The sequence below is a fragment of the Branchiostoma lanceolatum genome, chromosome 13 (assembly GCF_035083965.1).
Source record: "Branchiostoma lanceolatum isolate klBraLanc5 chromosome 13, klBraLanc5.hap2, whole genome shotgun sequence".
Lineage (NCBI taxonomy): Eukaryota > Metazoa > Chordata > Leptocardii > Amphioxiformes > Branchiostomatidae > Branchiostoma > Branchiostoma lanceolatum.
The window spans coordinates 3649797-3677560 of NC_089734.1; the positions used below are offsets into that span (position 1 = coordinate 3649797).

Below are 27764 nucleotides of genomic sequence, written 5' to 3' on the forward strand. Positions count from 1 at the left end.
AAGGAATTTGATAAATCTATTGTAGAAAGCCTCTGTAAACTCCTATCAGGTGTGAGCGAGTTATTGCATTACAGATCAATTGTCTTTAGAATCTGTCTGATTTTTCCCCCCACAGCTTTGGCTTCAAACTACATATCCTTCAAGATCCTGGACCTGGATCCCACCAAAGACTACGAGAACAGAACATCAGCCGATTATCTGGAGCTGACAGTGTTGATAGAAGAACTGGTTATGAACACCACAGGGGACATTCTTTCTGTGGAACTCTTTGATGTCAGGTAAAATAACATGAAAATCTGTTACATGTATTACTGGTATTGTCAAAATTAGAGCAACAAAAATGTTATATTTCATTAGTATCTGTTTGAATATAGGCAGTTTTATGTAATCTAGTTTTGCCATTATGAAACCTATTGATTATTGAGTTTTTGCTAATTGCAATTATATCAATATCCGTCTTAAGTTGACAGCATCAGTTTAGTTGGATTTCATATACCCAAAGGATAACCTAAATCATCATAGGTTTGACTGTCCTGGGGTTGTATTCTAACCTGTTCTATTGTTCCAGACTACCTGACACAGGGGTGATCTTCCTGATCACCACAACAGCAGCTGATATAGACAGTGTCAGGCAGGACATATTTGATGAGGCAGCAGACGACACACTGGGTGACTTCACTGTTCAAGGGAATGCCACAACCTTTGGTCCTATTTGTAAGGATCACATAATTTTTTTCACATTTGATGTTGTGTCAACTACAATAATTTTTAATGTCATAATTCTGTTGATTTTCTGTATCTAAGGGCGTGTAGGCTAAAAAGCCCCTATTGTAGGTTGGAATGATCAAAATGTTTTAGGAGTTTCTTTACATATTAAGTTGATTGTACCTGATCATATTGCCGAGCAATATTCAGAGCTCCAATTCAATGCCTTCTGAATTCTAAATGGCAGCAGAAGGCAAACTTTTGTTCTGGGGAATATTTGCAGTTTATGATGCTAAAACATACTAAAGCACCTTTAAGTGTAGAAAACATTTATCACATGAACTTATTAATATTTCGTTATATCAAAATACAGCTCTATTGGTGGCACTGCCTGAATGTGATGATGTAAGCACAAACAACTGCAGTTCTGGTGCAGACTGCCAGGAGGAGTACCTGTACTTCAGCTGTGCTTGTAAAGAAGGGTATACTGGGAATGGAACAACCTGTGAAGGTAATTTAGATTTTAGTATGTCGTGTCAAATGTATATGTCAGGGTAGAGAGTGGAATCTGGTAGCATCAGCGGTTCATCTAGACTATAGATATCGCAATTGGAGTCTTTGTTGGCAGAGTTGCATGTATATAGTCCATTGGTTAGCAACCCTGCCTCCAGACCAAGAGGCTGGGAGTTTGAACCCCGGCTGTTGTCGCATGCTGCTGGAAATAGTCACAGTCCTTAGAGTGGAACAGAAAACAGCACAAATGAGCATTCCACCAATAGAGATTCTGATCGACATAACTGTCAACATCTCAATCTCTTCCGCTTGAATTGCTTGACTGTGTTCTGTCAGATCGCAAACTCGACCCTAAGCTTTGACGTAAAGGTGAACCCTTCGAAGATGTTGATTTCAGCTATCATGTTATTTCTTATTACAATACTGTCTGTTGTGTAACCCAGCTTGTTGTTGTGTTACAGATGATGATGAGTGCAGTAACGGTGTGGCAGACTGTGACTCTAACGCTGTCTGTACAAACATCCCTGGCTCTTTCACCTGCCAGTGTGACACTGGTTTCCATGGCAACGGTACCTTTTGTAAAGGTAAGTTTTGGCCATTTTTGTTCTTCCCATTGCATTTTGCTGAGCTCTGGATACATGGTATCAGACTTGTATGGCACAAAGTAATTGTTTTCCTTTAAAGTGGGTGCTGTCCTCGGTGCTGAAATGTTATTATTTACAGTTGAATGTATCTAGGTTAATTCAACAACATTTTATTGTTGTATATTGAACAGACACATTGGTTATTGCCTCTTTTTCTCAGAGGAGAAGGTAATTATAAACTTAAAGATAGTCCCATTGCCTTTTTGAGGCTGTAGGGGCAGTGGGTTGTTATCCATTTTGTCTAGAGTATAGTATTGGAAGGTGAAGCCAAACCCTCCACCATTTTTTACCTCCCCATCCAAAGTCAGGTACCCATTTCTACCTCAGGTGGACTGAGAAAAGTAATGTTAAGCACCCATGGACATAATGTCTAGCCTGAAATACCAGGTTTTGATTTTGGATCTTTCTAAGACTTGATGTCTCTGCTTTTGTCCCCTACAGAGGTGACCAACCAGTATATAGCATTTCGGGTCACTGATTTGGACCCGGCCATAGACTACAATGATACATCCACACGTGAATACCAGGCTCTCAAAGACCTACTGGAAGAACTGGTCAGCAACATTTCAGCTAATATTGTTGGTGTGGAACTGATTGACATCAGGTAAGTGTATTCACATATAGGTCTTTTTTTTTAGCTTGCTACTTCACCTAAAAAAATGACGTATTATTTATTGCATGTCACCCTCTTTCTCTCTCTCTCCCTCTCCTCCTCTCCCTCTCTCTCTCTCTCTCGCCCTCTCTCTCTCCCTCTCTCCCCCTCTCTCTCTCTCCCTCTCTCTCTCTCTCTCTTCCTCTTTCCCTCTCTGTCAATCTCTCCCCCCTCTCTGTCTGTCTCTCTCTCTCTGTGATCTCCTTTATATTTGCCTATCAAATTTTGGACTTTCAAGTAATTCTTGCCCTCATAATTCAGATTCCAGATAGATTTTGTGATTTGCCGTGTTTTTGTCCAGGTTGCCCGATGCTGGAGTGATTTTTGAAATCAACATCACAGATAGCTATGTGAACCAGGTGAAGACAGCTGTGCTTGCTGAGGGGGATGACGGGGCTCTGGGCAGGTTTCCTGTAGCAGACAATGATACCACATTTGGGGACATATGTAAGTGTCTTGGAGATTATTATCATTGTCAAGATTTCTTGGGTCTCTATATGTACATGTGTGTGTTCATGTACATTTGTATGTATGTATGTGTGGTAACAACACAACTGAAATGGCTATTTGTAGGTTGTTGAATGATATTTTATATGTAAATAGAGCTTTTAAAAAAAAGATACATTGTGTTTTAGACCCTCTAGCTGTCCAAGCTGTATATAATCATATCTATTGAGTAACAGGTAGCTTTTGTGCTTGGAAACTTAACAAGGGAATAATGCTAGAAAGAATCTTTTTAATGTATTTTCATAATCTTTGGCACGTAGGTAACTAAGAATTATAGGAAGCAAAGGATATAACGCACCCTTTTGATATGTTTTTTTGCTCAGCCTTAAAGGTTGCTCTACCAGAGTGCAGCGATGGGACAAACAACTGCAGCCACCTGGCCAACTGTACAGAGAGATACCTGTACTTTGACTGTGACTGTTTCAAAGGCTACGCTGGGAATGGGACATACTGTGAAGGTGAGTGTTTGAAACAACTAAAACTTCTGCACTGCTTTCAAAAATTTGAATATATCTTGACAAGTACTGACAAGTCACGTAGGATAAAATGGCCTTCTGGTAGTCATCTTTGTAACTGTAAGAAAGAATACGCAACTACAAAAAGAGCGAGAGAAAAGTAGAATATGGAAATGCTTAACTGCGGAAATACAGACAGACAGACATACTGTAACAATACCTTCATTCACTGAGTGATAATGCAGCAAGATTGTTTTGACTGAAACTTAGTATATAGCAATTATTAACACATGTATGATACGTATACAAGAGTGCTGATGGGATATGTTACTCTTTTTTTTACAGAATTGATGTTTCTCACAGATTTCGATTCTGAAGCTGTTCCTACGTTATTAGAATTCTAGATTTAATTGTGTACGATAGCAATGTACAAAGTTAAATGTACTGAAAAATACACCGGTCATTATATAGACAGAAAGTTTGAATCATGTTTGTATTTCAGATGTGGATGAGTGTGACCTTAAACTTGACAACTGTGATGACAATGCCAACTGTGACAACACTCCAGGCTCGTTCCAATGTCAATGTAAAGAGGGCTACTTAGGCAATGGAACTGTCTGCAGACGTAAGACTCAAATTATGCTTCCTTTCACTGAATCTCTGTCTATAGTTCTTTTTCGGAGTTATTGTCTGTATTAGGCTACAACAGTATGATTTGTTGATTCTTTGATTTTAAAAATGATGAACTGGAAGATCAATGGAAACACAGAGTCTGAGGGGAAGTCTGTATCTTGTTACACACAGTTTTGGGGGTGGATATTTGATTGTGATTTAATGAAATTGTAAACAGTACAATACACGTGGGCCACAGACAGCTGTTGCTGGTGTCATGGTCCACACACAAGACAATACAAAGCACACTACAAATAACAAACGGTCGGTGAATACAATCAATCTAAAATGCAGCGTGATAAAACATAACCTAACTATCGCTTCGTATTACTACTATTGGTAATAGTCAGATTGACGTTTTTCTCTCAGTCCTCTGTTTTCGTCTTATCCTGCATCTAAAAAAAGAACCTTTGAAATCTCAGAGAACCAAATAAATTAATTGTTATGGTCTAATTGAGTACAAATCATGTTATGACTTGTTCAACAAGTATTGCTCTTTATTTCCAGGCATTGTTACCACATATGCATCATTCAAGATGCCAAACCTACTACCTGTAGAGGATTACAAAGATGAAAACTCCACAGCATACAAGGCTCTGGAGAACTATTTGGAGTCACTTGTAAGTGCTTGATTTATTCTATCTCCTTGATATGGGCAAAATCAACTTTTGTATTAATTATCTGTATCTGTATCCATATAGCTGGTATAACCGCCATTCAGCGTAGCATACCAGCTAATTAGTAAAGCAGATACATTGGTACCTGATAAACCCTGCTTTCTGATTTGTTACATGTGTGTTGACACTGTCATTTTTTCACTTTAGGTGAGAAACATGTCAGATGAAGTCACTGGAGTTAGACTGCTTGATGTCAGGTAATGTATAGGATATGCTGTATAATCATAATAATAAGTTAACCACATTTATATCTATCATGAATCAATGAATGAAAAGATAAACAAACAAATGAACAGTCAAATGAATTGTGCTTTGTTGTGTTTACCCTTGTGTATGAATAATTCTGCCCGCCTAGGTTCCCAGAGGGAGGAGTTGTTCTGGAGTTGAATGTGACAGAAGATGAGCTGCCTGACGCGTACGATGCCATAGTAGCAGAGGGGCTGGATGGCATGGTCGGTCCTTACACAGTGGAGGGGAACGCCACCACAGTCGGGAACATCTGTATGTACTGGGATAATGAATTTATACATAGTGATAACAAATAACATGTTATGCCTTAATGTGGTGATTCCATTTGTCACATTTTATCTCTAATATTTGGTAATTACGTAAGAAAACTACATGTACTTTATCAAGGAAAAAACTTATGTATTGACCGGCAAAAAATAGAATAAGACAGAAATAAAGACATGGAGATCTTTAGCTATGACAAACGCAGAATGTCTATGAATCATGTAGAAATATCATGTACTATAGCTGAGATGCAAATCTACTTCTCTGAAAAGATTAGCATGTAGTGCTTTCAGCATATCTTTTATGAAAAATCTTGTTAAATTTGTGAAATTTTGACTGTCTCTCACTCTTCTTTAAGGCTATAGAACTTCTTTGTTTGAATAACACTATACTATCTTGTCATTTGGTCCACTAGCCCTGCTGGTAGCCTTACCTGAGTGTAATGACACCAGTACTAACGACTGTGACCCTGAGGCCACCTGTGTGGAGGAGTACCTGTTTTACACCTGTGTGTGTAACCATGGATACACAGGAGATGGACAACAGTGCACAGGTGACCTTCTTTCTGACGTCTTGCTGTTTTCTTTAGTTTTTTTTATCAATTTGCACATAAGAAAACAACAAAGATAAGAAAATGATAGCAGCAAAGTGAAGAAGTGCAGGAGGAGGGAAGAAGCCTGTGAGACTTATGCAAAGCCCTCCTTTTTAAACATTTAATAAATATTAATAAAAATACATGTTTTGATTTATCATATGATACACACTTAGACATTTAAAAAAGGGAGGAATCAGACTAACATTTAGATGAATCAGCACAGCATACTTTGATAGATATGATGTTATCTGTGTATTTTGATATTTATGTGCATTTGCTGTATTCTTAGATTCATGTAACATTAGAATTGTCAATCCTATATGGCCTCCGTCGGTCAGTATTGACCATGGTAAAATCCTAATTCACAACAGCCCTACAGCATCGACTATGGCTAAACAGCCCTATATGAGAATGGCAGTCTCTGCCACAAAAATCATATCAAAAATCAATTGTCAAATAGGCAAGAAAACCTGCCACAGGGTCAAAAGAAGACCAGGAATTGCAGTTGTCAATATTTCATATATTTTCCGGTAATGTTTGCAGATATCAATGAATGCCTGCTGAACCAAGATGACTGCCATGATGCTGCTGACTGCACCAACCTCCCCGGGTCCTTCAGGTGTGACTGTAGGGAGGGGTTTTATGGCAATGGAACATATTGTGAAGGTAACAATCATGGTTCTTTGATGTCCTTCTCAAAATACTGTGTGCAAAATGCACTTTTGTTCAACCGTAAGGTTACATACTCAGTCACCGTTGAAAGATACAGTTCAAGCTTGTTCCTGAAAGGCAGTGGATGCTACCTGAAACGTCTGACCTTGTCCAAAATCTCTCTAGTTGTTTGAATAACTGCTATCTTACATGTGTTGTTACCTGGCTGTCTAACCTTCATTAAAGCCCATCAAATAATTTGAATCTGTCCCTCCTCCCAGCCATTGCTGCCAACTACATCTCCTTCAAGCTGCTAGACCTGGACCCCAACGTCGACTACTCAGACCCAACCTCCCCTGGGTACCTACAGCTGCAGGAACAGGTAGAGGACTTGGTAGGTGTACTGAACAGTGTGGAAAATAGAATGATTGCACTGGCTTTACATATCATTAATTTGAAGAAGATTGTTAGAACTATTCAAAATACTACTTATTCCTCAGGTTACTATGACTTGTTTTCCTTCCAGTACTTTTTATAGAAATAAAAGAATATTGTTTTTGAATTGAAGTACCTCTAGATGGAAATTATAATTGCCTTGAGTAGTACATATTCATGTAAATCAAAAATTCAAAATTCCTTTCTTTCAATGTTACAAAAATAGAATCAACATAAATGCACACAAATATATTGTTGATAAATGCACACATTATCAGCAATTTGAACAAACATTCAGACTTTAGACCAAATGTTTCAAGCTAGTCCATCATTCAATTCAAGGGTTTAAGGGGTTTTTTCAACATTCTTGCTATTGAACTAACACACTAAGGATAAGTAGATATTGAAAACTAAGAATGAATAGAGGTTTTCTTTATCCAAAAGGTGGGGAATCTTTTCATAAACATGTAGGTTTGAGACTAACCTTTAGAAGCTAATCCATCTTTTATTTCTTAGGCTTAAGGATTCTTTTATTGAAGACTAATACTTGAGACATCTTTATCCATCAGGTGAGGAACATCTCAGACGCTGTGCTGTCAGCTGAGGTGCTGGAGGTAAGGTTACCTGACGGTGCAGTCATCCTGCAGGTGAACACGACTGTCACACAGGTGGACAGTCTCAGGGAGGACGTCCTGGACACTACAGCAGATGGGACACTGGGAGATCTGCCTGTGGACGGCAATCTCACCACTTTTGGAGACATCTGTAATTCTTACTTTCGTTGTGTAATAATTGTTATGATCATCTGTACTCTCACACTGAACTGAATGATGATTGGTGGAAGGAGTGGGCTTGGTAGAGGTTTTAATAAATATTCTTAAAACATGAGAAACCGTTTGTTGGATGGGCTGGTAAAAGATTAAAGGCACCCAGAGCACTTTATGTGGCTTCAAACTCAAATTACAAAAAACTATTTTTTAGCCATTTCTACACATAGTGAGTTTCAATAACACTATACCATTACACATCGACATTCAAAGAGCAAAGATGCGATGTCGTTGTGTGTTGAGCACTGATAGAAAATCCAAGCGCTGACAGCGCCACCATTTTTTTTTTCAAAATTTCCGACTTTTTGGAACGTGATGTCCCGTCGCCGGAACTTGCAGAGAATGGACCGTTCCAGTCGAACACCAGAATAACGCACACGTACATGAGAAACGGACTTGGTAGTAGTTGGCAGTGTGTTATGTAAACTCCGTCCCCTTGAGTGCCTGAGATGTTTCTTTTTCATTTCGATTTTTTCCTGGGTATTCATGGAGCCAATGCAGTGAGAAATCTGTCCCAGATATAACGTTACATGTATACATACCCTGCTTGTCATTTCTGTCCCACTAGTGCTGTTTTTGACGAAGGTGTTCCAAATAGAACGGGGTTCTAGATGGTGTTCGACGGGAACGGTCCATTACCGACGAAAAAACCGTTTTGAGTTCTGTTTCAGTCTAATTACACTAGGCGCGTGAAACTAAAGGGATCATTGTGTAGCTTATTTTCGCGTGGCTTTTGAGCGCTTGTAACATGTAATCATCGCGCAAATGTGGTTAACAGTGGCATTAAATGACAATTTCATAAAGATTACGGCAACTACAATATTTCCAATTTTCAAGCCAAATAAAATGCTCTGGATGCCTTTAAAGTTACAGTAAATTGTCAAAGACATTTAAAAGGTACATACACCTTTCTTTGCTTAGCACTCTGCATTTGGGAAAGAGTATGGAAGTTGAACGCACATCACTGCCTGTGGTCTAGCCCCATGCTTCAGTGGTTGCACAATGTTGTGTGGCCCAAGAGCCAGGTCGGCGCAACCCTATGCATCATCTGGTGCGTGAAGGACTTTATCTAAACTAGGCTTTCTTGTTCTCTCACTGTTTTTCCAAACAGCTCTCCTGGTGGCTCTGCCAGACTGCAGCTCAGACAGCACCAATAACTGCAGTTCCGATGCAATCTGCAAGGAGGAGTACTTTTACTTCAGCTGCGATTGTAAAGCAGGATTTACTGGGGATGGTGTCAGCTGTCAAGGTAACATCATATTTGATTCATACATTCAAAATGCATAGAACTGGTGGAATTATAGATCTAGGTGGGATGGTACATAGATTATTGGTGCTGCATTGATGCTGGATTGGTACTGCATTGATGCTGGATTGGTGCTGACTTGATGCTGGATTGTTCCTGACATATTGGTTTAATGGAGTGCTTTGTCCATTGCTATTTGCTGCATTAAAGGTCATATCTCCATACATAATTGCCCAGTTGCATACATTCTGTTTCCTGACTCCAACACATGCTTTGTTGCATCCACAGACATAGATGAGTGTTTGCTGGGTTTTGATGACTGTCACAGTAATGCTGACTGTACAAACACTGAAGGTTCCTACACATGCACATGTTCAACTGGATACACTGGAAATGGAAAATTCTGTACAGGTAATCAAATGCATTATCAAACAGCATTCTATACTGGTCTCTGGAAAGGCTAATTCCTAAGAATGTATTCTGTCATAGATATGTGTTGTATTACTATTTAGAAGCCTTAATTACTGTTGTTAAATGTTTAAAGTTAAAAGTTAAGACTAGCAGGCTTTAAGATATGCATGTCTTGAAAAATTTGAAAATTCATCATGTTTTTGTATTGATGATTGTTGTGTACTCAACAGTCTAAAGATAATCAATGGTTGTATCATCCATTCACAGCTGTAACAGAAACAACAACAACCATGCAACCAACAGTAACTGGTACCATAGGTAAGCCTGTCAATTATAAGATATCTATGAAACAAACAGACAAAAAGAGGCTAGCAACATTGCTCTATTCCCATGCTTCAGAGATAGCAGCTCTTTAAATGGAACCTATCAAAGTATTAATCATTATAGGCATCAAAGCTATTGCTGTATAATAGGATGATACAAAAAAAGGACAATGTCCAATATTTTACCCAAAAAAATCTAATTTTGTACTTTTTTCAGACTTACATAATTTTTATGTAGAAATGATTAGTAATTAAAGGATCTTTGTAAATTACAAAGAAACAAAAATTGAATTCTTCCATGTCCAATGATTTTTTCATTTCGTTATAATTATGCAAGTTTTTGACAAACATTTAAGCCTTAAACACAACATAAAAAAGATTGCTCTGGGGAGCTTTCGAGACGAATTCTCTGTCTCTTCGTCAACCCTGTAACGCAAGTTTGTTAATTTCTAAACTGTCCTATCAGATGGCAGTTGGAGTGAGTGGAGTGCCTGGTCCAACTGTTCTGCTAGCTGTGGGTTAGGCACGCGGGAGAGAACACGGCAGTGTGACAGCCCCCCTCCCCAAAATGGCGGCCAGAACTGCAGGGGACCAGACAGACAGGAGAGACCATGTTTCAGTGGAGACTGTCCCCCTGGATGTAAGACAACTTCTTTTCTTCTTCTTCTTTCTCTTTCAACTCAAGAAACACATTAGGCTGTTCTTTGTAGCTGTGAAAGACCCTTACAAATTATACTATATTTATAGTCTATAAATTTTTATAACATCTGTCTGTTTGATTGATTGATTGATTGATTGATTGATTGTGTTCATGTCTTTGACAATTGTACACTGTATCTCTGAGGGCCACCCCAGAAGATTATTTCTCTATTGACATTATTGGTAGATTGGTAAATCTTTTTACATGTAACCTAGACTCTAATAGCTCCATCAGGTACTCTAAGACCACCGCATTGAAAAAAAGTCTTGTCTATTACGATGTACGATTACTACGGCCACAAAAGGGCTATTGGACTACCTTTACCTTTTTTTACAGTTATTGACTGGTGCAGCCGTGCTGAGGACAGGTGCGGCCAGGTGAGCCACGGGGGAGTCTGCACCCTCACAGGCGCTGGGTACCAGTGCTCATGTCAGGAGGGCTGGCAAGAGGTCAGGTCACAGGACCGTACCATGTTCTTGAGATGTGAAGGTGAGAAACTGTGTCAGTTTTTTTACTAGGTGGCATACATTTTTGAAATAGCTTATAGACCCTTAAAGATTCAGGGTACTGGTGTTCATGTCAGAATGGTTCACAAGAGGTCAGGTCAATGGACCGTACCATGTTTTTGAGATGTGAAGGTGAGAAATATTGCCAGTTTTTGACTCACATGTTTTTGTAACAGGCTGATTATATCTAGATTATTAGTAACACTTAAATTTAGTCTTGATAGCTAACCTCCTCATGAAGAAAGGTTGGAAAAAAAGAATGTTCAGAACTTTTTGTATGCGCTGTCCTTTGTACTGAAATGTTGGTTTCTTTGAAATACCCTCCAATTTTGATGATAAAGTTCCAGCTTAACTTGGAAATGATTTTTTCTTTAAACTTAGACCACACCACAACAATGTATCATCAAAGTACATAGGTTTCTGCTTCTTTTGGTCTGGGAATTATTCTAGGCTTGCATGCATTCATGGAACAATAAAAATTTCTACAGAAGCAGTTTATGTGTCATTTAGTCTCTTTCCAATATGCAGTATGCAAACAGAAATTAAGGGAATGGAGAAATCCAGTAGACAGTGTGTTTATTTATTGGACATGTGTTGTTTTGCAGATGTTGATGAGTGCGCTACTGGCCAACATGACTGCAACAGCACCTTCTCCCAGTGTGTGAACAACATGGGCAACTACAGCTGTGCCTGTCTGCCTGGGTTCACACAGGTGGAGGGAACATGTGAAGGTTTGCATTAAATAATCTTTTTGTAAGAAAAAGTAATTCATAGGCACCCCGAACTTCAATTTCCTCATGAGTTTGCTTTCCTTTCTTGCTTTTCCGTAAGATGCAACCCGATAGGATTTACATACGTTATCAATACAGATCAGTTTCGACTTTGATTGCTACTTAAGACAAGGGAAAAGCATTGATTAGTGGCTATATTTGGGTTGCAAAAATAGCCAAAGCTAGGCAATACATATCACATATCACTGGGGTATAGTTTAGGACAGAGTCTACTACCATATACCTACTAAGATGGTATTTTAAAGCCAGACAGTGGTCATACCAGCTACCCAATACAGTTCCAGATATGTGCATCATGTTAGACTATTACGCTATCTTGTGAATGCCTCACAAAGAATGAAAATGGAACTTAACAAACTCTCACAAACTAAGTAAACTGTCACAAATGTACTTATATAACAAAAATCTGTTGATCCTATAGAAAAAGGCTTGAATCTAACCTTAACTACGCTCTTTCCTATTAGATGTAGATGAATGTACAGCAGAAGGACCCCGTCGCTGTGACCGCAATGCCTACTGTATAAACCTGCATGGAAGCTACACCTGTCTGTGTAACGATGGGTACATCAGTAGGGTACAGGAGGATACTGGCTTCCCTGGACAGTGTAAAGGTAAGCATGCATTTTTAAGTCTTTTACATTTTGCACATGAGGATTATTTAACAAAGTTTAATGATGTTGCCATGTGTGCTTTAGAAAAAGAAGTATGGTAAAAGTGACATTGTATGTCAAGTCTTCTGTTGTAGCAGTTCAAAAGAGTAGTTTGCTAAGATTTCAACTCTTTAAAGTGGTTTCTAAAGATGTGAAGGTGAAAATGTCATAACACTTTCCTTGCTTTGTCGATGTAGACAGTTGCATTAGTTTTCTAAATATTGATTTACAAATTATGAAATTTCTAAAATACCTTGCAAGGACCACCTTAACCAACATCACTTTTTATACATGCTTGAACCAACAAACTTTTGCCGTAAGCGTTTGTCTGAAGCGCCTTTTTTACTCACATCTACAGAAAAACGACTGTTCCCATATGGGGAGGCAGAGGGAGATTTGTTGCTGTACAACGATTCAGCAGCCACAGGAGAAATGGTTTCTCCCATCATAGGGGTGCAACACGGCATCCCGCTTAGGAGAGGGAAACTCTGCAACTCTATCTATGTAGGTCTTACAAATTGTTCATTTCTTACTGTTCTGTTTCAGTTATACCTTCAGCTAAACTTTTCTTAAAGTCGTTATTGGTTCACCTGCAATGAAGTAAAGAATTGTTTTCTCAGCACCTCTCACAATATGCTACTTTTAAGTAGCATATTGTGCTGAGAAAACAATTAACACTTTAATATTATTTGTTGTATAAACTACAATGCATTTAACCTCCTTGATACAATCAAGTTTTCTTTTATTCTTATCCCGATAAATGAGCTACTGATATCTATTATGTTTATTTTTCTTTTAGAGCTTTAATATGCCAACAGAAGCTATATTGTTTTGTCAAAAAGAACACTTACAACACTATCTTGATTTTGCTGCACAAGAGAAATTGAATGATGTTTTTTTGCAGTGTTTTGAGCTTGCTGTTGAAAAAGTTCTGTAGCACAGTAGTAATACTATGTGAGGTTAATTCATATTAAAAAAATCACAAAAAAACTACCTGGAACATTTCAAGATACACATTATTTTACTTTAAGATCTTTTTTATTTCCCCAGGTGACAGAAAATGGCGTCCTAGCCCTGAATGACAGGATAACAAACCACGAGACAGGAGACAAGGAGACCTACAGGAACCCAGAACCACTCAACGACATCTTTGAGTCCAACAGAACAGAGACGTGTGCTGTTCTGGCAGCTTTCTGGGCCAACAACCGTTTCACAGGCCTGGAGCCGGGCAGGAACCCTAAGGTAGGGAGATGTTGTACATGTGTATGTGTATATGTAGTCAGAAGAACAGGGTGTTCTATCATAGCTATGGATAATGGTTTAATTCTTTTCATGTTAAAAGCATTGTATGTATGATTATGGAAAAGGATAATAGTAAAAGTAGATTTTCAACTTTTGTTGTCTTTTTATCTCATAAGAAGTAATTGTCAGCGGATAGAAATAAAAAGAAATTAGAAAAACTGGTCGATGACAGTGAATTAGATGGTCTTCCTGTAGCAAAGTCTTTGTGCAAAAATTACATACAAATGTTATTCTTAAACAAGTTTTAAAACGAATGAAAACAGTTGAAAAATGTCTGAGGTATGAGAAATTAAAGAAGGTTGAGTTTACAATTTTAGAATTTTCCACAGCCAGCCACTGACAAACACTGTGAATCTTTCTCCAGGTCTGGTACCATGCATACTCGCATGGGAATGAGCCCATGTTTGACAAAGTGGACCAGGCCATCCTCAGTAAGTTCACCACCCTGCCCAACTACCACTCCGAGTTCATCCTTGTGGCCACCTGGCAGGACATGGCGCCTCCATGGAGAGCAGATGCCTCACAGGTAATGTCTATCAAACTTGTAAAAAGAGTGAAATATTTACATATGCCTCATTTGCATACTTGGAACAAGCGAGATGGTCAGTTAATCTAATTATACTCACAGGTAACATTTAAACTTCAAATGTTTACATCTGCCTCATTTGCATGTTGAGGACAGCCCGAAGACAATTTTCTTCTAATTTGTCCCAAATATGCAAATCAAACCTTGGTGCTGTCCTTAGTACTGAAATGTATGTCTTGTTAAAATTGCTAGCTTTTTCTGCATGTTGTTGTTTTGTTCACTCTTCATTCATTTCTGCTTCATTTTCCCTCCAACTTCCTCATATTTTTCTATGAATTGTAATCTACAACTTCCAATGATTAAAGAAACAACTGACTATAATCTTCACATTACTTTTCTATCCAGTTCAACACGTTCCAAGCAGTCCTAGCCACAGACCACCACCACACGTTTGTCCTGTACCGGTATGAAGATGCGGAGATGACCTGGGTGCCTGTGTATGATGAAGAACATGTACAACACCATAGATATCCAGCAAGGATTGGGTAAGTCTGTTTGTTTGTTAATACAATGATGTGTTTGATAGTAACTTGTATTTGACAACTCAAATTGATGAAAAGAAAATTATTTTGACTGCAAAACTATATGAAAGGCTACCAGTTTCAACTTCTTTGGCTTAACACTCACATAAATAGTGTACAATACCTTTTAGAGATTTGATTTTGGGGTATCAAATCTATTCAGTTGATACAGTGACTGTCATTTCCTTTAATCCCTTATGCTTTTTCAATACATGTAAGGCAAACCTTTTAAATATTTTTGGTGTTTCTTTTTTTTATGGTTTTTGCTGTGAACTCTGTACTGTGAACTGTCGGAAATGCACTCTGTGTGCCTTCTTTACTTCTATCGTGAAATCGAGTCCTCTCTAACATAAGTAGATTCACAACATAGTGAAATGTTTTTTGTTTATTTGTTTATGGTATCAAATGAACCTACGCATTTATTCCGTTCATTTCTTTTCGTAACATGCTAAAATATTTTTTTAATCAATTGTTTACAGATATGTGATCCGGCTGCCACTGTATGACGTAGAAGACCCAAACTCAGGAGAGTGGTCCAGACATGGAGGAGAGGCGAACGCCTACAGAATGGAGAGGAAGGTCAGCGCCACCACAGGCAGACTGGGGAGGGTCATCTACCAACTGGACGACAACAACAACAACTATGTCAACCCACGCAGGGCTTGTCAGGACTGGTATGAGGTACGTGACTAAATCTATTTATTTAATCAGACACAAACTTACATACACAGGGAGATGCTTTAAACGTCACTGTCTTAGATGGTTACAGGGTTATTCTATTGAAGCTCTATTCTATTGATACTGTAAAATACCAACTGGACGATAATGACAACAGTAATGTCAACTCACAGAGGGCTTGTCAGGACTGGTATGAGGTACGTGACTAAATCTGTTTATTTAATCAGACACAAACTTACATACACAGGGAGATGCTTTAAACGTCACTGTCTTAGATGGTTAGAGGGTTATTCTATTGAAGGTCGTTTGATACTGTAAAATACCAACTGGACGATAATGACAACAGCTATGTCACCTCATGGAGGTCATGTTAGGACTTGTATGAGGTATGTGACTTATATGTAATCATCGTAGATGATTAGATATTTATCTTCTGGAAGCCCATACGATACAAATACAAACCTGTGTGATACTGTAAAGTGGTCTGAAACACCCTTATTGAAGAACAGGCAATCACCTAAATGTGTCACATGAATGTGACTGTATATAAAATTCACATAATGGCCGCTGGTGTTATGATCTTACTGAGGGGTTACTGTGATAAGAAAAATGTTAGTTATCTGAAGATTAGTCGGGCTCTTGTGTCTACAGACCTTACTGGTGTTTGAAGAGATATGAAGTTGAATCCAGTATTTGATTATACTGCTGAGGTGTTCCCAGTGACACAAGTGTGAGCAGCAGTTAGCTAGTCTTCAAACCACGTTTCCAAGCGGCTCTGTCCAGCAGGTCCACGCTGATGAGGCTGCACACTTTCAAATATAGCTTTAGATTTTCATTTTAAGCATCTTTGTTTTTGTTTTCCCTCAGGTTGAGCCAGACCCGCAGAGTTTTGCAGCAGATGTGATCGGCACATGTCCGGGCTGGGGAGGGCAGGCTAAGGAGGAGAGGGGACGATGGGAGAAAACCACATCTGATCAGTCCTCGCAGTGTTATCAGAAGATCTTTCCACTGAGATCGGGTACTAGGAAATTGTTTTTTTTTTAGAAGTTAATTCACAATAATAGCAATGCAGCATTTTTGTATTACAAAATCAGTGCATTAACCACATATTCTAAAATATGATTGTTCTGTTCACTGAATGTCAAATGATATATATTGTTTAGAAGTGCATACTAAAAAATCTGAATAAATAGCCTAATATGATAACTATATGTATATCATGAACGCTCATAATTTGCCAAATTGTCTTAGAGCCTGTACCCAGTGGAATAATGAGCATTGGTGTTAAAACTTAGTTAACACAAGTACAGCCAATACATATTGCAAGGTGCAATTATTCTCTTTCGTAACTAAGGTGGTAACCAGGAGTGTTGCTATGGAGACAAGAGTCAGCTGATTGACACCCTGAACAGGGTTCACCGTGGTACGACAGGCTTTCTGCACAGGTACCCCAAGGTGAGAGGAAAGATGAGATTTATCATGTAGAGTTACGGCATTTGCATCTTTGTACATGTATCTGACAGTGTATAGCCATATAACCATCCTTTGGCATTACACATCTTTTCAGCTTCTGTTTCTGCATAGCCAGTATAACCGCCCTTCAGCGTAACACACAAGCTTCTGTATCTATATCTGTATAGCCCCATAACCACCGTTTGGCATAACACACCAACATCTGTATCTGTATCTGTATAGCCGGTATAAACACCCTTCAGCTTAACACACTAGCTTCAGATCTGTATCTGTATCTCTGGTATTCTCTACAGCCGGTATAAACACCCTTCGGCGTAACACACCAGTTTCTGTAACGGTATAGCCGGTATATCCACCCTTTGGCATAGCTCACCAGCTTCTGTTCCATACATTGTAGCATGTTGATTTTGATATCACTTTTGCATGAATAAAAGGTTTCTTGACAATAAATTTTTTCCATGCCACTTTCAGGGAAACCTCAATGACCGGACAACCAACTACTACAAGTTTGACTTCCTGCCGCGGAAGTGGTGCTGTGAAGAGTCGGGTTCGGACGAGTACTGCAAACAGTACGCAGAAAAACGACCAGTGGGGACATCAGCTCGGTACAGAGCAATCAAGATCGGTAAGAACTTGTCTGACTTGGCTTCAATTTGTAGTATACAATGTAATTTGGTTTCATAATTGTACTAAGTTAGAGATTTAAATATGTACTAGATACTAGTTGAAGGTAGGGCAAGAGGCAATGTGAAGTAGACAGTTGTCTGGATCTAAAGGTTGGGAGTTTGAATCCTGGCTGTCGTAGCTCACCTGACATGCATGCTACAGGAAAGGCTCTCAGTCCTTAAGACAGAACATCAACCTGTAGTCTACTGTTGTTGTTCTTGTCGTGAAAAGCAAGGGAATTTCCCTGGTACATTATACCTCTAATACTCTGCATAGTGTCTTTCTTGTTTGTTACGACCAGCAGAAGATTTTCTCTTCAGTGTCAGCTAAAGATAAATAAAGATCACTTTGAAATTCCCTTTTCCCATTCATTTATTCATGCATTCATATATTCATTCATTCATTCATTCATTGCTTCCTTCACAGCCAATGCCTTTGGTGACCCCCACTTCACCACTCTGGATAACAGAGGCTTCACTTTCAATGGTTATGGGGAGTATGTGCTGCTGATGTCCACCAGTGATGCTCCACACGAGATCATGCTTCAGGCGCGCACGGCTGTGGCCATGGCCCAGGGAGCGCAAGTAGCAGCTACTGTCTTCAGGTAACGGTTCATAGGGAAAGTACTGTATAATTTTGCACATGCCTTTACCTAAAGTACTACAAAAGAGATCAATGAAGAAACAAGTACCTGCTACTGTCTTCAGGTAACAGTTCAAGGAAACTAGGATTTTTACATGTAACTGCACCTTTTTTTCTACTGTACAAAAAAATCATACATTTTCACACAAAACTTGATTTAACAATGATTTATCAAAGTAACACGATATATGACAAGATAATTTAGCTGAGAGAACAGATATATTTGAAAGAAATCTGTCACAAAGCCACACACACTTGGCAAAACCTCAGTATTATTATCTTCACAAAAAATTGAGGTATTATTTTTGGCTTGTTGTTAGTTTCTGTTGTTTTTAAGGGTCACATACATGGATTTTGTACTCTAGCTATGTGACCTTATTACTGTCATGCTCTCATGCACTTATTCCAGTTCTGTTTGCATGGTTTTGCATTCAATTTCATTCACTTTTTGCACTAACTAAACTGCTGTGTCAGATTCTCTGTTTTGTGTTCACTGATTGGCACTCAAGGACATTCAGTGTACAGACAATTAACTGATTCTGTTTATCTTTAAACCCCTACAGTGCAGTAGCTGTTAAACAGCCCACTAACAGCGTCCAAGTGTACCTGTCTGGGGCGGACACAGTGCGAGTTGTTGTGGACAGTGCAGACGTCACCTTGGCATCCATCGCAGACAACTCCTACAACCAGGGGATATTCCCGGATGGGAGGCTTCTTGCAGTATATGGTGAGTCAGAATCTTAGCTTGAAAGTTCATCCGTGTTGGTAGAAGTAATTCTGGAACAAGGTTGAACTGTTATTTCCAACACAAAAATTGGACTTGCCCATACAGATACAGATACTGTCCTTGTCAAGGAATGAACTTGACAAAGACTGGAGCTGTACAGTCAATAAACAGTCAAAAATTTGGGTAAGTTCAATTTTTGTGTTGGAAATTACAGTTCAAACTTGTTCCAGGGTGAGTCAGAATTGTTGAGAGTTTCTTTCACTGGTCATAGAGGTTTTCTGTCACTGATGGGACTTTAAATGAAGGTTAATTGCTCTGAAATTCATTCATAATTTATATACACATAGTATTATGAATTTCAGAGCAATCATAACTATAGTATCATAATTATAGTATGTCAAAATATTGAGTGTGGAGGGAAGGTGGTATTTTCTTATTGCTCTTTCTGTTATCTTTAAGCCAGCTTTTTTAAACAGTCTTTGTCCTTGGTCTTGAACTTCCTTCCGTATGTTTTTGGGATGCTCTAGTTTTCAATAATTGTGTAATTATGTATTTTGCATTGAAAAACTATTCTCAGGCCTATTCTTATCCCTTATTAATAGTTTAACTTCATTTTCTTTGTTCCAGATAACACTGACCCTACCAGGATAACAGGAGTGCTGGTGACCTACATTTCTGGGATATCCGTCCGTGTGACTGCAGTTGATGGCCTCTTGACCTTTGTTGTTGGAATGATCGCAGAGATGGAAGGAAAAGTCACCGTTAGTGTTTTATTCTTCATCATGTTCATACAATTTAATGTATTCTGTGCATTCGAAAACAATCTGGGGCCAGAATATACAAAAATATTGTTGTAACTAATTATTTCCTGTAAATAATAATTTCATTATAAAAAGGAAAAATTCTTATGTTACACTTTACAAATCTATATATAGTCAGTCAGTCTATCTACTGTAACAGTAAATCAATGGGATCTCTCATATGCATTGTAATAATGAAAAGAATTTAATGTACTACTAACATTCTACAATCCAATGAATCTTGCGCTGTCTCTAGAACCCGTCCCTGCATTCCGGGACAGAAATTTTCTTGTCAGGATGGACAAAAATTTCCCATTTGTCAAAAAATTCTGAATTTCCTGACATGAAATGGATGAAAATGTATTTTCGTAAGCTTGAAATGACAAAAATTAACATGTGCTCCAAAAGAATGAGTGGGACAAAAAAAATCAAAGCTGGACACGGTCCTCATAAATGAAAAATGTACAAGGGATGATACAGATTCAAACGATATGGCGTTCCTTCGTATAGGTTGTCTTACATGTGATGGTAAATATATTCCTGTCTATCCTTCATCACAGGGTCTGCTGGGAAATTCCAATGGTGACCGCAATGATGACTTCATCGAGCCGGACGGGACTGTCATCACTGCAGCCACGCCTAGCGACCCCTCAGAAAGGGAGCTGTTTACATACGGCAAGACATGTGAGTTGTCAATCAATCAATCTTTCCCAGGCACCAGTGTCTGATGCTTGGCGGCTACAGACATGTCTAGCTAGGTCTCGCCAGGTTGGTCTACTCTCTGCGTAGACCCTCCAGTCAGTTATCACATGTGAGTTATCATATTGTGTAAACTTGGCCATGTTGACTTAATCATATAAAAGTAAAGGTGATACCAAAGCCCTTTTGAGGCCATCAACTATAGATGCAGTGTGTTGTTATCCACTGTGTCTATGGCATGGTATTGTTAGACAGCCTGCTACCCTTTCTGATAGAGTGCATGTTGGGTGAGCAATGCAGCAGGAATCGAACTCACAGCTTCTAGTTCCAGAGGCAGGGCCGCTTAACCACTGGACTATGCACGCTACCTAAACTGCAACTGACCTATAGGACATATTTAACTGATAAAGATATTAACCTTTTGACATTCTGCATTTCTATTTTTCCCTTTTGCCCAGGGTCCTTGAAGAATGTGGGCCAGCATCTTACCCAAGACATCAACACCTTTTCGTTCTTCACCTCGTATCCTTCCGACCCAAACAACAACTCTCCAGACAACTACGGAGACGAGAACTTTGTCCCCATGTTCTTTGACGGCGGACAGATCTTCAGTGACAACACACTGAGACTGGAGGCAGAGGCCGTGTGTGCTAACAGTACAGAGTGTCTATATGACATTGCAGTCACGGGTAGACTGGCTGTGGGAAACAACACTTTGCAATCAGACAACACATTCGAATCTGCTAAGGAAGTTCTCAGTAAGTCTTATCTTTAAATTTTTTATGAGAAATGATTTGATTGTATTGATAGACAATGAAATATGTAAATTTTCTTAAACAATCTACTTAAAACTTTTATTTTTAGAGACATTTTTGCTATTGATAGTTTGCAGTTTGCTTCTCAAAAGCACTTTTTTTTGCAAACTGCTGTGCAAGTTTTTCAGTCTTCAGTCTGCTAAAGGTACCATTTGGCACAAAATGTGTATTGGTTATGGGGATAGGCATCAGGGAGAAGGTTACGGCAATACAGATTCAGGTAAAGATGAAAATTACCAACTTTTCTTGCAGACAACATACCCCCAGTACTGGTTGTACCCAATGAGATCCGTGTTGAAGCTCATAATACCTACACACTAGCTATAAGTGCTATCGACGAGGGGTCAGAGGTCAAACTGAGCCTTGAAGAGGGCAGCGAGGGAAGTCTGGTGAAAACTGGGCCCAAAACTGCCACATTCACGTGGACACCGCAACACATACATGAAGTCTTCATCGAGTTCGTGGCAGAGGATGAACAGGTGGGGGTTTGGATAGTGTTGCTTTTAACATCTTTGATTAATGATTCTACCACTTGTTGGTTATTAGTAGATTTGGTGAAAGTCATGTTTTGTACGTTGGTGGATAAAACAACTTATCAATGAATCGCAGTGAATCCATTAATTGTTAATCGTCTTAAAATCACCATGCATTGAATCAGTTTGGAATTGCATTTAAGAAATTGAATGCGTTACATTTAAGAAATTGAATGCATTGCAAATGGTAGTATATGTGTGAACGGAAGATCATGATAGGTGCATTGGAAACCCTCATACATTGCCGGTAAAAATCATTGTGGCAGTTAGTTATGATTACACAGTTTTAAGATCTTATATCTGTGTGTGTTTGTGTATTAGTGTGTGTGTATTTTTACTATAAAATTTATTATTTGTAAGTCTGAGTTTTCTCTCCATTTTTAGTCTAAAACAATTTGATCCAACAGTCAACATAATCGTGAGGTCTCTTCATTTTGAATGTTGCAGCTTAAATGTTGACTCTTCTCACCACAGGGTGCTCGAGCAGAGTTCATCCCGGAGGTGACTGTATGCGACTGTCACAACGATGGAACCTGTGACTACAACAACACAATAGAGAGAGTGAACGGCTTTGCTGCGGCAGTGTGCCAGTGTCTGCCTGGCTTCGGTGGGGAACATTGTGAGATAGATATTGATGCCTGCGAGGGAAATCCATGTTTTCCTGGTAGGTGAAACAACTCTGACAACTTTTTTGAAGAATTGAATATTTTTGTCACACAAACACAGATCTTCCTATCTCGCATCAGAACACAGTTTCAAGAAGAGACATTATGCACTGCTGATTTCAGCCAAGTGGAGAAGATTAACATTTCATAATCTATCTAGCACTTTCAAAAAATGTAGTAATAAAGACATCAGAAGAGTAACACATTGGTGAACAATGTCATACACTTAACAGTAGGGTCTCCAGTTACTGTAGTTCTTCCTGATGTGCGGTAGAACTTCAATTTCCCTTAGACCTACCTACATGTAACAACTGGATGAAACTATTAATTCAACTATTTAGAGAGCAAGTATTCTTGTTTTAAAGATTTTTGTTCTTTTGCAGGAGTGCAGTGTTACGATGCTGCTGCCCCCCTGCAGCCAGGTCAGAGGTCATACACCTGTGAGCAGTGCCCGGATGGCATGCTGGGAAATGGAGAGACATGTGAAGGTAGTCAGAAAGAACTAGTCCCTGAGTTATCTTTGTAATATCAAGTGGTACAAAAACTGTTGACCAAAGCCCAACCCGTACATGTGCTCCAATGCTTGTTCACCAAGGACAATCATCTTAATTATATCTCATTTGCAGTTGTCAACTGTATGCGCCAAGTTACAGGTCTTTAAAACAGTCATACTGACGGGCCTACGTTGCAAAAACAATTTATCACTGTAAGGTGTTTTCTATTCTATTGATTTTAAGTCTTAAATGATGATGAATTTTTTTTTTTCCTTCAGATATCAATGAATGTTTGCTAGACTCCAGCGATGCAGGTATCCATACCTGTGTGAACGCTGACTGCGTGAACACACCAGGTAGCTTCAGCTGCGTCTGCCACCCAGGCTACCAGAGGGATGGAGATGGCCACCACTGTGTCGGTAAGGACACCTTACTGTTTACCTGTGAACTGCAGTCTTAGCCATTGGTGTGCATTTTCACCTTGTATACATGCCTTACCTTGTGGTTAACCTTTAGAATTCTGAACTAACCGTTTGGCACCCAATTACCTATTGGTTACAGAGTTAGGCAGCAGGGAAAGGGTTAATCACATGTCAGAAGAGACACAGACTGGTTTAAACTGTATAGTCAGGTTCTCTAAGAAATATAGCTTTTGATATTCTTTTAAAGCTTTTAAAGTGGTTGTGGCACCAATGCTTCCCAAAATACTTTTTTGTGAGGTGTGTTGACAGGTTTCGCGTGCCTACAAAGCTGGTGTAGTTATACCGTCTGTATAGATGCAGATGCAGACACAGAAGGACAATGCACTTGTTCTTTTCCAACGTTGAAGACTGAAGCCTAAGTCTGTATTTAATTTTTTTCGCTGCCCAGATATCAATGAATGTCGGAATAAAGACCACAACAGCTGCGACTCGCACCACGGGATCTGTGTGAATGAGGAAGGAGGCTACAGGTGTCGGTGTCAACCTGGACATACAACCAACGACAATGGAACCACATGCACAGGTTAGAACGTGCAAGACTTTTTTCTGATCTAATTCATTGATATTTTTGTTCTGAGAGAAGAAAAAAGATCCGCTGGTCTGGTGTGACATCTACTAACATAATTCCACCAGGGTACATAATTCTGCCACCCTGAAAAGATACGTCCAAACAGATCTGCAACCCAACGTCCCCCAGTATTCTGTATATCTAAACTGTACATATCTGAGGGTTGTTGCACCAGAGATATCTCAAATCCTCTGTTTTTGAAAGTAGCGGATTTATGTAACCCGGTGGATTAATGTTAATGGAGATTAGATGTTAGTGATATGTGAAAATAAAGCCATGTTGATTGGTCAGGGTATTCAAACCATTACATACTGGGCTGGATAAGAGTTATAAACAGGAACTATGCGGCTCCAGATGTCTTACTGAGGAACGACTGCGGTGTGAAAGATGTCGGTTAGCTTGAGGAATGAATCCACTCCACTTTATACATCAAACCATTACATACTGTTTTACATTTTTACATACAATGCTGCATGTTTGCCTGTGCAGATATTGATGAGTGTATGGACAACAATGGCGGCTGTGAGCGGATATGTGTCAACGAGGACGGGAGCTTCAAATGCCAGTGTGGCATCGCCTATTTCCTACGACCGGACGGACGCACATGTCAAGGTAGGACAGCTCTGATTTGCTCTATCAAAACCTTCTAATGAATCTACTGAGAAAGAACAGGATAACGATATATAGTTTTAAAAAAGGCTTAAAAATAGGCAAAATTGTCTTCATAAGGACAACATAGTATTCAGGGAAATCATTTAGAATGGATTGATAATGATTATTAATTTTGCAATCCCAAAGGAAATGAGTTTGATTAGAATAAAATCCATGTCAACTTGGCATGGACTGAACATCAAGACATGCACAATAGAAAATGTTATGGTTAATGTTGTTCATGAAGGAAAGTTTTTGACAATAACCATGCATGCAGCACCAAGGAGAGGAAACGTCCTAAGAGAAAATAGCCAAGTGACTTGCAAACAGCAAGGTTTATATAGTTCATATTCATCTCTTATAGAAATTTTCCTTCTTTCTTTCTTACACTTCTCTTTCCTTCTTTTCTCAGAGCTGGATGAGTGTGCTGCAGGAAACTCGTGTGAGCAGGTCTGCACAGATCGGGTCGGGTTCTACGAGTGCGGCTGCAACGACCTCTTCACTCTTAATGAAGATGGAAGGACTTGCAGACGTAAGTTCAGTCTTGTTAAGTTCAGTCTTCTCCCTACAAAAAGTGCAGAAGCTATCACGTGCAAAAATAGGAAAGGTGTGCCATTGTATCAATAATACATGTAAGTAACGATCAAACAAATAAATAAATGAACAAATGAATGAATTTAGGAAGGTAGGAATGGCTGAATAAATGAGTGAATGAATAAATGAACATTTGAATGTAAGAATGAATGAATGATTGACCAAATGGATGAATAAACAAATGAAGGAAGGAAGGAAGGATTAAACATTCAATACGATGAAAAAATGAAGGAAGGAACAAACAGACAGACAAAGAATGAACGAATAGATATCCATTAATTGAAGCTGTCCTTTTCTCTCCTCCCCCCCAGCCCTGGTGAACTGCTCCAGCCCCAGCCCCTGCCACCCCACCCCTGTGGGGACGTGTGCTGCTAACATCACCAACGGAGTGAGGCAGGAGGTCTGTGGTTGTGTCACCGGGTACGCCCTGCAACCCGACAACTCATGCCGAGGTAGAACGGCTACTTTCATTGTTGTTATTGTTGTTGTTCCCCATATGCCATAACTTAGTAAGTTATTGTGCCTATTGGCACATAGGGTAGGAAGTTTCAATGCTGTTTCAGTAGCAGGGTATATCTTTACAGGGAGGGGTTGCTTGCACTTCCTCTTACATTGATTGTACAGTGTGAGTGTGAAATAAACTTGGAAAAATAATGCATACTAATGATTTCATGGTAAATAAAAGGTAGAAAAAAAACACAGATTTTAAAGTCATGTACATTTTTTTTAAATTCTTTACACAGACTCCACCTCTCTCCTACGAAAATAAATGTATAGACCCCCGATCATCAGCACTGGTGGAAACCTACATAAAATGTCATCAATTTGTTTTGATGATTATTAATACACTTGTAACATGAGTTAGAATATTCCCATATGCAGGTCAATGAATAATGAATTTCATTTCTTCTTTATTTCAGATGTGGATGAGTGTGCGTCGGACATTGACCAGTGTGACGATCATGGTGACTGTGTGAACACTGTGGGTGACTACAACTGTAGCTGTCACACCGGGTATCAGATCACCAAGAACCATGGCAAACGCCACTGTGATGGTACAAACTTCCTTCATCATTCATACTATATAATAAATATTATCATATAAAAATATTAACCAAGATGGTATGATATTCCTACATATATTGACTAAGCAGTACCATAATTAGAGCTAAAAAAATTCCTGAAAAATAGGCTTGGGTTCAAAAATAGTTTTACCTAGAAATGTAAATTTCTCAAAGTTATGTTCTTATAAGTGATTGAAATTGACAGGTTTTGTTTTTTTATGTTGTTCAAGTTTGTAGAATGATCTTTAGTATGTATAGTGATAGTTTTTTAGGTCATGCTTGGTCACATTTGTAGCCAAACTAAACAGACATGTTATGGGCTCCCCCTTGCAGATGTGAATGAATGTGCAGTAGATGAGGGCGGCTGTAGTGACATCTGTGAGAACACAGACGGCTCCTATAACTGTGCCTGTCCTGATGGCTACAACCTAGGAGCAGACGGCAAGACTTGTGAAGGTAGATGTTCTCCTTTTCTTGCCACAAACTTAAGGCAGTTTCACATGAACAAAAGGCCACAGATTTGATTCCGTGCTGACCATACATCCCAAGCCATAAAAAAGTATTATCAAGTGCAAGACTCAGAGTTTGTACATTTTTTAGTGTAGTAAAGTTTGAAAATGTCCACTAGAAATTTTATATAGTTATGACAGTTACTTATACGTGTAAATGAGCTAACAGCAGCTTCTGTAAAGAATATACTATACAGAACGCATAAATCTATAGAATAAATTGGAGTATTGTTTGTACAAAATTAATATAACTGTATGTGCAAAATGTGTCATTCTTGTAACATCTTACTAAACATACATAACAAACATATGTATAAGTCTAGCCTTATATAAAGCAATTTTTTTCTGTAAAAGGCTGTACTGTTGCTGATGTTATTGGTTAACTTAATGATTTTTCTCCCACCTCTCCCAGACCTGAATGAGTGTGTGTTAGGCACCGATGACTGCTCCACACAAGCCCAGTGTAACAACACCGTCGGTGGGTTCACCTGTCACTGTAGGGATGGGTTTGAGGGAGACGGGACCGCGTGTGGAGGTAAGTAAACTCTCATGACTACCGTACTTGAAAACAGCTGGATTGTCAAGTTTTATTTTGTAAGGTATGATATCTTAGACTTCATTTGGCAGTAGGGGGGAAGGAGGGCTTTGCATATATTCTAATTGGCAGTAAAAGTAATCAATGAAAATAGTATGAAACTCGGAAAAGAAAATGCCTATTCAGGGTGTCAGGATTTTGAGGCAGACTTTCTGAGAAAACAGAACCTCTAAGAATACTTAAAGATTTACAGTAGTTTATATGTCTATGCTACAGGTTCACTACTG

At 39.0% G+C, this 27764-nt stretch overlaps 2 protein-coding genes and 1 long non-coding RNA gene across 3 annotated transcripts; all 3 read left to right on the top strand.

Annotated features, from left to right (window-relative positions):
- Positions 1-585: 585 nt before the first annotated feature.
- LOC136446963 (uncharacterized) lies at positions 586-1796 on the top strand. The gene is made up of 3 exons (XR_010757680.1): positions 586-714; positions 1079-1216; positions 1680-1796. It is a non-coding gene; the product is annotated as an uncharacterized lncRNA (long non-coding RNA).
- A 2888-nt stretch (positions 1797-4684) lies between these two features.
- LOC136447128 (uncharacterized) lies at positions 4685-6294 on the top strand. Its single transcript, XM_066445825.1, has 5 exons — positions 4685-4768; positions 4973-5022; positions 5181-5326; positions 5754-5891; positions 6272-6294. The coding sequence occupies exons 1-5, from the start codon at positions 4685-4687 to the stop codon at positions 6292-6294; spliced, it is 441 nt and encodes a 146-aa protein (XP_066301922.1).
- A 3499-nt stretch (positions 6295-9793) lies between these two features.
- On the top strand, positions 9794-27485 carry LOC136447129 (mucin-like protein). The gene is made up of 29 exons (XM_066445826.1): positions 9794-9821; positions 10293-10466; positions 10863-11015; positions 11638-11763; positions 12288-12434; positions 12832-12977; positions 13524-13715; positions 14140-14301; positions 14707-14846; positions 15362-15563; positions 16428-16578; positions 16915-17015; positions 17505-17658; positions 18126-18303; positions 18905-19068; positions 19696-19829; positions 20429-20552; positions 21026-21325; positions 21635-21861; positions 22390-22579; positions 22964-23068; positions 23353-23493; positions 23945-24079; positions 24614-24736; positions 25188-25307; positions 25681-25821; positions 26290-26424; positions 26767-26889; positions 27355-27485. Exons 1-29 carry the CDS (start codon positions 9794-9796, stop codon positions 27483-27485), a joined length of 4347 nt encoding a protein of 1448 aa, XP_066301923.1.
- The last annotated feature ends 279 nt before the right edge of the window (positions 27486-27764 follow it).

Bases quoted from the DNA above. Each gene is read 5' to 3' on its own strand.
- LOC136447128 (XM_066445825.1), top strand. From the start codon at position 4,685: ATGCCAAACCTACTACCTGTAGAGGATTACAAAGATGAAAACTCCACA. The intron at 5,327-5,753 runs GTATGTACTGGG...TTGGTCCACTAG, and splicing joins CACCACAGTCGGGAACATCT to CCCTGCTGGTAGCCTTACCT. The intron at 5,892-6,271 runs GTGACCTTCTTT...TCCGTCGGTCAG, and splicing joins AGATGGACAACAGTGCACAG to TATTGACCATGGTAAAATCC.
- LOC136447129 (XM_066445826.1), top strand. From the start codon at position 9,794: ATGCAACCAACAGTAACTGGTACCATAG. The intron at 10,467-10,862 runs GTAAGACAACTT...CTTTTTTTACAG, and splicing joins TGGAGACTGTCCCCCTGGAT to TTATTGACTGGTGCAGCCGT. The intron at 19,830-20,428 runs GTTAGTGTTTTA...CCTTCATCACAG, and splicing joins AGATGGAAGGAAAAGTCACC to GGTCTGCTGGGAAATTCCAA.